The sequence below is a fragment of the Macrobrachium rosenbergii genome, chromosome 55 (assembly GCF_040412425.1).
Source record: "Macrobrachium rosenbergii isolate ZJJX-2024 chromosome 55, ASM4041242v1, whole genome shotgun sequence".
NCBI lineage: Eukaryota > Metazoa > Arthropoda > Malacostraca > Decapoda > Palaemonidae > Macrobrachium > Macrobrachium rosenbergii.
The window spans coordinates 51,933,901-51,945,466 of NC_089795.1; the positions used below are offsets into that span (position 1 = coordinate 51,933,901).

The 11,566-nt window shown below is 35.0% G+C and overlaps 1 protein-coding gene across 1 annotated transcript in view; it reads right to left on the reverse strand.

Moving 5' to 3' along the window:
- Nucleotides 1-1,514: 1,514 nt before the first annotated feature.
- LOC136835245 (uncharacterized) overlaps nucleotides 1,515-11,566 on the reverse strand; it is a 12,139-nt gene continuing 2,087 nt past the window's right edge. Inside the window, exons 2-6 of the mRNA XM_067098518.1 lie at nucleotides 5,357-5,575; nucleotides 3,984-4,184; nucleotides 3,098-3,166; nucleotides 2,585-2,670; nucleotides 1,515-1,965 (exon numbers count right to left, since the gene is read on the reverse strand). Of these exons, the coding sequence (XP_066954619.1) occupies nucleotides 2,605-2,670; nucleotides 3,098-3,166; nucleotides 3,984-4,184; nucleotides 5,357-5,575 (555 nt within the window). The 3' untranslated portion in view covers nucleotides 1,515-1,965; nucleotides 2,585-2,604. The remainder of the gene's footprint in view (nucleotides 1,966-2,584; nucleotides 2,671-3,097; nucleotides 3,167-3,983; nucleotides 4,185-5,356; nucleotides 5,576-11,566) is intronic.

Below are 11,566 nucleotides of genomic sequence, written 5' to 3' on the forward strand. Positions count from 1 at the left end.
TAATCTGGGAACCGCAACAACGATAAACATATTGTTTACAAGGTGGATTGTCCACTCTGTTATCATGTCGTTGTATATTACCAAGGTTATTCACAGATCAAACAAGGACATTTGCTAGTGCATTGTTATCTGCCTACAGAGTGCAATACGTATCTGAGAGTACATGCGTGCTGAGCATTGGGAGACCTCTTGGGCACTTTTAATCACTTCATTTTTTCTGCTTTCTTGAACTGGGTAATAAATTTCGAAATTATTTTGTAAGCTTTCTACCCTAGGGTTCAATGGAATTCCCTTTTGTGTTCAGTTGTCTTGTGGTAAACTAACTGAAAATTAATTTCTGGCAGATGGTATTCTCTTGACAGCCACAACGTTCCTCTTACAATTTTTTTTTATCAAACTCAACATACGTAGGCTACAACACGTTCGTGATTAAATGCTCACCTGAAGTAATGTTGATCAAACTGTAGTGTCTTCTGCCGATATAGAATTTCTGATTTTGTGAGTGTTTTTTTTTCTACATTGGGCGTTCATCTTTGATTTAACAGTCAAGGAATGAATGTGGAAATGATGGTCGTCTTTTTTTCCTCTAGAGCCATTCTTTATCAAGGAATGTTTTTCTTGATATACGCGTATGCATAAGTAATATGTAATAAGTAATTAAAAGATTGCGAAAAATAATAAATAAAACGTTTTATACAGACTGACATAATGTGAAAAGTAAAAGAACATGCCAATGAGGAACTGATTCAAGGGAATTATAATTTCTTTTAGCTGATTTATTTACTTTTTTCTTGTTTTAAATAATGTCATAGCGTGTTTCCTTTCATGGAAATGTTAAAGAATAAAGAATATAAATATTTTTACAATTACAGCTTTGGTGTACCTTGATTGCAGGCATGGGAGGACTTGGTATGTAGGAACTCTATGCACCACTGTCTTAGAAAGACCTTTAAGTTTTGAATAATGATGAATTGATAGAATGGTCTTTGCAGTTATGCCACTCAGGGCACTCTATAAAAAAAACAGACTTCATTATGTTTGTGAAATTCTTTCATATAAGATCAATGTGTTGACTCAAGGTTTCAGAAGGAAAGGTTTTCATAAAGTAATGGACTATAACAAAGACGTATTATTGGATTAAGCTCAGGTCTTCCGATGCCATGATTGATCTTGCAATTTTATTGACTGCAATATTAATCATAACAATTTCAAAGTACTTCCTGTTCTTTGTTGACGAAGTTAGTTTTATTACATGATTCTTTTGATGGTTTAGTAAATGTTTACATGTGAGACAGCCACTTTTTCGTGGGGTTCGTAGGTGATAAAATCACAAGCTATCTTCATTGACTGTTGGGGCTCAGCAGTTATAAGATCCATAATATGTGTGTGTGTGTGTGTGTATATATATATATATATATATATATATATATATATATATATATATATATATATATATATATATATATATAATGGGTGTGTATATATATGTGTATGTGTAACACTAATTTTGTAAAAATAAAATAGACATTCATTGTCACGAAATAATAATACATTTTCTTTCAAATATCTTTTTAATTTTGCCTTTTGTCAACACTGTACGAATATGAGAAATTAACTTCCACACCAGACGTCTTATGCAGATTAACATATCCCTTGCCGGGAACATTTTCAGTAATGCTCCACTCTGGCATAAGGCCTACTTGAACGAAAAACAACAATTACATGTAATTAGTAGCATTAATAAATAAGAACCACATTTAAGCCATTCCTCCGGATCACGACCTGCTGAAGGCAAGAAGGTATCGTCTTGCATCTAAGAGGATTTTCACGATAAAGGAGAATGTCTAGAAATCTTCAGGAGACGTCTGTCGCATTTCCAGAAGTATTGTTCCGACAGTCATCGTCGAATGGGCTGGCTCCGACCTGGAGTAACACCACTACGTACGTGGCGATGAAACTTCCGATCTGGTATTGACAAAATGACAGAAAACGAGGAATGAATTCTATATGGTTACTGGAGCTGAATTTCACAATGTAATCAGTCTCTCTCTCTCTCTCTCTCTCTCTCTCTCTCTCTCTCTCTCTCTCTCTCTTATTTTTTGTGGGAAATGTGTCCTTGAATTTAAATTTTTATTAGTTTATTTACATTGTTAATGTAAATAAACTTGAAAATACAGTCTTTGCGATAAATATTACATATGTAGATTCACATACTGTAAGTGCATTGACAGTTTACAGTTACCAGATAAGGTTTCGGCGACAATGGCCCAGCCAATCACTACGCCAGATTATTTGTCCGATAAGAAAGTACCGAGTGTCTTGACTGGATGGGTGGGTGGGTCCGGTGAGGTGGGGGAGGGGGTTGGCCAGTCACTGGACAGTGGGGGTGGGCGGTGGAGAAGGTCAATGAGAAATGGCCTTAAGCCAAACAACTTTCGTATAAATGAATTTGAAATGGAAATGAACCATGCAACATTTCTGTAATATACCCACGAGTGTTAAAAGCACGACGCCTTTTAAATTAAGCAACAGGCGGAATGAGTTTATACGAATTGTGCATAAAAAATGATAAACAATGACATACCGATACCAAAGTATTATAGCCTAGTTGTAACAGCCATTCACGTCAATGCGTGACATTTCGTCAATTCTTGAAGCTAGATGGTGCACCTGGGAAGGAGATAATAGCAATAACGGAAAGAGAATTTGTAATAATAATAATAATAATAATAATAATAATAATAATAATAATAATAATAATAATAGCTGCATTAGCTGAATTAATTCTATATTACGTCTTCTACTCCCTGAGAGTAATAATAATAATAATAATAATAATATAAAACAGCAGTACTAGAGCTTACGTGAATGTAACCCTAACTCACACTGGAGAGTTATATGTTTTTTTTATATCAAGTGGGGTAATTTTCAAAGGTTTCTTTGCAATACTTCTAGCAAAATAATGACTATAATTAAAAAAGAACAGTAACGAAAAACATAAATCTTTTAATTCTGTTTGGATAATGTCCCGAGAGGTAAATTTGGCTGACGATGAAACATTCTATGTTTCCAAAAAATTCTTAAACGAAATTCTTACGTGAATTCTGTCTACAGCTTCGGTGAGACGGTAGATTATAGACCGCAGATCAAAAGCTGCTTCTCTCATCTGCGAATGGAAAGAAAAATTTAAATCTTCGAGTTTTAACAAATGAAATAAATACGAGATCTTTCGTTAGTAAGATTCGAAATATTTTTTTCTGCCTCATTTACTTTGGAATATTTAATTTCGGATACAAAGTTATTCTTAAAGGCATCTCTTAAGTCTCTTTCTTTTTGAGTGTATAGATAACCTGAAACAATTCAATTAATTCAATTAATCTAACGCCGCAGTCTCACCGAATGAGGAAAACATGTGACTTAGTTTGGTTACAATTTTCCTTAGTAATTAATACAATGGTATGACGTTATTGCTTTACAAATATCCTCCATTTGAAATGATCAGTTTATTACTAGAAAAATGTACAGTACGATTATCTATATTATTATTAGTATTTAAAATAAAGAAAAAATATAAGTAGCAACCCTGGAAGTCCTTTAACCTGAAGATAAAACTGAGAATAAAGGAGAGGGAAGAGCGAAGAGAATAAAAAGAAATTTATGAAAAGAGGAGAGAACATCCACAATGGCATCATTATAAAACAGAATACGTCACATTAGGGTATTCTAACTCTGCAGGGGAATGCTCTATAGTTTTGTAGCAAACAGAATGAAAGGTCATTTGACGTCTCGTGACATCGGGGCACATCAGCAGACAGTGGATGATGTCAATATAAACATCTCTATTTCCCTCGACGAGGAACAGACGCGTTTGCGATCTCTAACGGAGCGTGGGTGATGTCAGTTGAAATTCGTCTCTTTCCCTCGACGAGGAACAGACGCGTTTACGATCTCTGAGAAAAGACAGATTATTCTCCTTCTCTTACCCGATTGGTGAAGACTTGTCCGATGTGGGTGGGGATGAAGAGGTACCCAAAGAGAATCAGGACCCCGACAGCGTAGAAAATTCCGGAGTACGATGTCAGGGACTTGTAGATGAAGGTGATGACAATGACGCTGCTCGCGCAGAGAGTGAGAGAGACGACTGGGGCTACGAAATTCATCAAGTCCCGGATGACGCAGGACACCTGGAAACGAAAGGAATGGGTTAATGTAGATTTTCGTGAGGTTTATTGGAGTGGTCAGCAGTGGTGGTATGGTATATTACTTAGTCGGTTGTTGGTGAGCATAGTTAGGCAATGTTGGGATTATATATATATATATATATATATATATATATATATATATATATATATATACATATATATATATATATATATAATATATATGTATATATATATATATATATATATATATATATATATATATAATATATATAAAATATACAGTATACATATATATACACATATACATGTATATATACATATGTATATGTATGTATGTATATATATATATATATATATATATATATATGTATATATATATGTATATATATATATATATATATATATATATATATAAATATATATATATATATATATATATATATATATATATATATATATATATATATATAGTACATGTTCACACACTTGCATAAAGGTGTACATAAATTATGAAACACAAATGATCACTGGCTGTTTAACTGCCTTAGACAGAGGTCCCATATACTAAAATATATAAAACGAAGTTATCCCAGTTAGCGTCATATTATGGAGTATGATATCCTTTTAACACTTTTACAAGTATGAAGGCAGTTTCTCCGGTAGTGTGCAGACACGACTAGAATTTATATTTCAGGGCCTTCAATTCCAGTGATATTATTATTATTATTATATTATATATTCAGAAGTTGAACCCTATTCACATGGGACAACACCACAGGGGCCATTGACTTGAACTTTAAGCTCCCAAAGAATATGGTGTTCATTAAAATGAATTAACAGATATGAACCTGTTTTACGTAGGTTCAAATGACCATTGGATTCCCGAATGAGATACCCGCTATTGTAGTAATTTATTGATATATCTCTAAAGACTCTGTACAGTTTATTATCGTTTGAAAGAATAGTTTTACGTACGTTTGCTTTCCCGAATAACTTCTAAAGTCATCTCATGATGTGCTTGTATTGTAACACAAACACTGAGCTGGCTAAGATTATGGCCCTCACAAAATATACATAGGGATAACTATGTCTGCGTGTATTGTTTTGGTTTGAAGGCTTTTATGCACATCAGACGTCCTAAGTTACCAGAAGCAAATGTGTGTAGATAAGGAAAAAAAAAATAATTTGCTCACCAAGTGTAGCTCTCTCTCTAGGTCCAAAAGTCTTCTCGTTAACTGGGTTCCCACGTCGGTCCTCGCTTGAACTGTCGGCTTCTGGTCAGTGAAAACATAATCCCCCCTCGTAATGGTGCGAATTTGTCTTGAGATTCTCGAGGACGAATACTCAGTCGTGGCTTGGAAGAGAATGAAGAATGCTGACGAGACAAACGCGAATGTGACATTGACGTAGACCTCCAAGATGCAGAAGAAAAGATTTTGGTTTAAGAGAAGGATATACAACGCGGGAGATAGGTTTATGAAATAATAAACAAGGATTGGATGCACAATCCATTTAGCCCTAAAGGCGAAGAAACATCTCCTGCCCGATACACGCACGAGACTGTCGTGCAACTGGACCAGGTATCTATTGTGGAGAATCAAGAAGAGGTGGGTCAGTACGATGAGGACTATGAAAACCAGAACCGACAGATAATAACTTATTTCTCCGACATTCCAGAAGTCACGTGTGTCCCAAGGGGCCGTTGAAATCTTGACATTTATGAGGAACAGGAGCTTATCAAAGAGTGCCAGTAAGAAATATGGAATGGAAAAGACCAAGGAACCTTCTGTATTCCAGGTGTAATGGAATGCGCCGAGGGGACGCAGGAAAATGAAGAGAAAATAAATCAGCTCAAGAGAGTCTGCTTCCATGTTGCTCATCTTTAGGGTCTTCATGCAATGTAAACAAATGAAAAAATAAACAGATTCGAATCTACGAATGCCTGACTTTCGGCTTGAGGTACTTCTTCGAAATGTTCTTAAAGAGTGATTTAGGTTCCGGGTCGAGGTAATTTTTAGAGGAAAACTCCAAAAGTGATGTAAATTTCCCAGTAGAGATAATTCTTAGAAAAAATGTTCAAATAATAGTTTGTATTCGGGAAGAGATAATTCTCAGAAAAACGCCTAAAAATTTGTATGTCGGGTGGAGATAATTCTCAGAAAACGCTTAAAAAACAATTTGAATATCGGTAGAGATAATTCTCAGAAAAGGCTTAAAAAATTTGAATACTGGATGGAGATAATTCTCAGAAAACGCTTAAAAAACAGTTCGGATGTAAGGAAGAGATAATACTCAGAAAACGTTTGAAAAATGTGGATTTCAAGTAGAGGTAATTCCCAGAAAGAAGCTTAAAAACAATTTGGATATAGGATAGAGATGATTTTCAGCGAATGTTTAAGAAACTTGGATTTCGACCAGAAATAATTCCCAGAAAGAAGATTAAAAACAATTTATATTTCTGGTAGAGATGATTCTCAGAAAACGCTTGAGAACAATCTTAATTTCGAGTAGACACAATTCCCAGAAAACGCTTAAAAACAATTTGGACATCGGGTAGAGACCATTCTCGGAAAAACGCTTAAAAACAATTTGGACATCGGGTAGAGACAATTCTCAGAAAAATGCTTAAAAACAATTTGGACATCGGGTAGAGACAATTCTCAGAAAAACGATTAAAAACAATTTGGTCATCGGGTAGAGATCATTCTCAGAAAAACGCTTAAAAACAATTTGGACATCGGATAGAAATAATTCTCAAAAAATGAAAGCTCAGAGAGCACTATGTAGACTCTCAAAAGCGATATCCTCCCTCCCTTATATCAAGTACCAGACTAAGGGCCTCGTTATAGCCTCTCAACCCACAAGATCGATATAATTGAAATGTTTCAAACATCTTTGCTCATCATTCAAGATGGCAGCCGCTGGGTTTAAAGAAACGACATCCTTTGTTTATTTTTGCAGGCATGAATAAATGATTTCTCGTCACCTTGTAAACATCACCGGGTGGGGTGCGTTTAGTTAGGCGCGTTCAATATCCCTCTTCATTCAGGTCTCGTTCAGTTGATTAGAAACGGTGCTGATCTTCGTCAGTCAAGGGTGTTGACCGATTAATTGTGTGACCGAGTCATAGGGCGTTTTAGACCTTTCAGAGCAACCTTGATAATAATTGTCAAATTCGTAAACGGTATATATATATACATATATATACATATATATATATACACACACACACACATATATATATATATATATATATATATATATATATATATATATATACATAGATAGATAGATAGATATACATATTGTGTGACAAGTCATAGGGCATTTAGAACTTGCAGCATAACCTTGATAATGACTCTAATTCATAAACGGTATATATATATATATATATATATATATATATATATATATATATATATATATATATATATATATATATATATATATATTATATATATATAATATATATATATATATATATATATATATATATATATATATATATATATATATATATATATATATATATATATATATATATATATTGGTACTTGTTTCCTGAGCCACCATATAACTTGTTATTAACTTATACTTAACATGAAATGACATGTAATTTGTGATTGCAGTTTCACAATGCAAAAGAATAATTTTTAAATGAAGATAGAATAAACGTCATGACTAAAACTGATCTAAAATTTAAAGATACAGAAAGATTAAAACGTTAACTGTTGACAACAGAAATTCAACAACACAGGAAATACTCTACGAGCAATGTTAGTCATATTATGCCAACACAGAAGGGCGGTTTCTTATCGAGACATTCAGTCTAATGCATCGGCACACAATAACACGTCGATCGCAGGAGAGAAGAAAGAAACCTACCTATTTTTATCTCTTGATATTGCCTTCGATCAACAGTCAGTTTTCTGTGCTACATGAAGAAAGACTCCAGTTTTCAATTTTACAGAATAGTCTTCATGAGTATTTTTTATGGAAAGTCTTTCTAGCAAGTGAAAAAAGTGTCTTGGAAGACACTGACGGCATCTGTTCCCTCTATAAACAGTCCGTTTTCTGTGCTACAAGAAGAGAGACTTCGGTTTTAAAGTCTACAGAAGGACCTTCATGAGTTTTTTTTTTCATGAAAAATCTTTCTAACGAGTGAAAAAACTATCTTGGAAGATACTGACTGCATCTGCGACCCCTTGTACTCGTGTCTTCGAGAGACATTGGATCAGCATTTCTTGGCGTGAGGAGGCTAAGGTTATCTAGGATGGAAGAGGACGATCTCGACTTGATCTACTTCCTTCTATTTCTGCTGCGTCCCCTTGGGGTATTCCACTACACCTTCAGGTCAGACGGGTCACTCGTCTTCTCCATTCCTTATTTTTTACTGTCACTAGTTGACAAACTCCTCTTTCTCATAATTGAGTATTTGATTTACCTTTCTTTAAATGGCCAACATCTTTTGGCGAACGTCGGAGAAGGGGTTTACACCCTGTCCTTTTATGCATTAATTACGTCTGATCTATGCATCTATCTCTTGTTACCTTTCTTCAGCAAGCACTTGGTGCACCTGCACGCAGATCTCGTCCGCATCTCCGGCAGGAGGTGTCCCTTAGTTACCTTCAGGGCTAAATGGATTGCGCAGCCTATGGCTATTTATTATCTTCTGAGTTTCGCTTCCGATAGTCAATGCATATCGCGATAATCTCTTCAATGTCTTGAGTGTCATCGGGATTTACATTCACTCCAAGTTCTTGCTCTCCATTGCAGCTATCCAGCTTCTTTTCCAAGCCTCAGGGAGGTATTCCTCGGCGAGAATCTCGAGGAAGGTGGGTGACGTTAAGAGTGAGGTCACCATTCAAGACCAAAGGGCAGACACAGCGGGGAGAAGCGTCGTGAAATCCAACGTCTGGTCGAAATTGTCGAATCTCGAGAGAGAGTTGCATATGGTGAGTCGCATCTTTTACCTGTTTTGTCGGTGTTCGTAACAATTATATCTTTCTATATCTACAGAAGGATTCAAAGTAAAACTTTTGTTTAGAAAGAGGAAATGTATTTGTATAATTATATACAAAGCCTAAAGCTTTCGTCCGTCCTCATGTACAGGGCTTTCAGCTCAGTATATATTTTTACTGAGAAGCACGATACGGTGTTTTTATATTTCATCTTTCTATATATGTCAATCCTTGTTATCATAAGGTTTTGAGCAACTGGAATCTTTTTCTGGCAGTAACAAAAATGGAAAAAATCGAAAATAAACAAAACTTTGATCAATCTGAAAGTTATCAATTAAAATATCTTTGTTTTATCCTGTTGGCGTTAATCTTGGCTAATATCTAAGCATACGAAAGGAAAATGTAAAACCCTTCTGTGTGTATGTATATATATATATATATATATATATATATATATATATATATATATATATATATACACTCATAGTATCAAGTCATCAGATTCTACATGGAAAAAAAAGCTAATTATACTTTAGTTTAACAGACCACTGAGCTGATTAACAGCTCTCCTAGGCTGGCCTGAAGTATATATATATATATATATATATATATATATATATATATATATATATATATATATATATATATATATATATATATATATACATATACACTTATCCCTTACACGATTGTTCTGTGCACTCAAACAGTTAATAACAGGACCTCATTTAAACAAGATGGTGCAGATATTTATCCAGGAAAATTTACAAGCTTTCCAGGACTAACTATCCTCATCGTCTGGTAGCTGTAGACGATGACAACAGTTAGTCCTGGAAACTTGAAACTTTTCCTGGATAAATATCTGCACCATCTAGTTTAAATGAGGTCCTGGTCTTAAAAATACATATCTATATTTATATTTTGTTTACATATCAGCAAAGATGTGGACACTGTTAAGTTTTCCTACTCCAATTCCATGTAAAATCAGTTCCTCATTGGACGAGTTGGTGCCGATCTCGGCTAGCACTCTGCTGGGCCTGCATTCGATTCTCTGACTGGCCAATGAAAAATTAGAGGAACTTATTTCTGGTGATAGAAATTAATTTCTCGCTATAATGTGCTTCGGATTCCACAAAAGCTGTAGGTCCAGTTGCTAGGTAACCAATTGGTTCTTAGCCACGTAAAATAAATCTAATACTTCGGGCCAGCCCTAGGAGAGCTGTTAATCAGCTCAGTGGTCTGGTTAAACTAAGGTATACTTAACTTTTTTTTCCATGTAGAATCTGATGACGATACTTGAGTGTGTCGTATATGTATGTATGTATATATATATATATATATATATATATATATATATATATATATATATATATATATATATAATCGAAAGCTTATAAACGTCCTAATATATATATAAATAATATATATATATACATTTTTAGTTGATAATGTATGTATATAACCACGACGGACATCAGGATAAACGCATATAGTCGGCCACAAGATATGTATATCTCCTATCAACTCATCGAACTCATGTTTTGCATTTGGATATACCACCTATATACCGTATATATATATATATATATTTATATATTCATATAAATCAGAAAGCTACAAACGTCCTTTAATATCAATTCGCTCTACCTCAGAAATAATATATTTTCATATATGTTACCAAAGGGAATTTTAGTTGATAATAAGTCCACCGTCCGTGAGGTCGAACCAGCGACGGACGAGGACTCAGGACTACAGGGACCTAACTCAGTCGGCCACAAGAGAGGGTACAAGTGAATATCACCTCCCATCAACTCACCCGTCGAACTCAGGTGTTTTGCATTTGGAGACAATATCCACCCACCTCTGCCATGGTGACCGTGTAGTGCGTTTGTCGCTTCGTAACCATATTATGACTATTTATCACACCACCGTGATTCATATACAATCGAAAGCTACAAACGTCCTAATATCAATTCACTCTACCTCGGAAATAATATATTTTCATATATGTTACCGAAGGGGAATTTTTAGTTGATAATAAGTCCACCGTCCCATGAGGTCGAACCAGCGACGGACGAGGACTCAGGACTACAGGGACGCACTAACCCAATCGGCCACAAGAGAGGTATAAGTGAATATCACCTCCATCAACTCACCCGTCGAACTCAGGTGTTTTGCATTTGGAGACGATATCCACCACCTCTGCCATGTTGACCGTGTAGTGCGTTTGTCACGTCCTGTCCGTCGCTATTATGACTATTTATCACATCACCGTGATTCATATACAATCAAAGCTACAAACATCCTTTAATATCATATTATTCTACCTCGAAATAATATATTTTCATATATGTTACCGAAGGGAATTTTAGTTGATAAGTAAGTTAGTGCGTCCGTGGGGTCAGTCCTCGTCCGACGGTTGGTTCACCCGGGACGCACAGG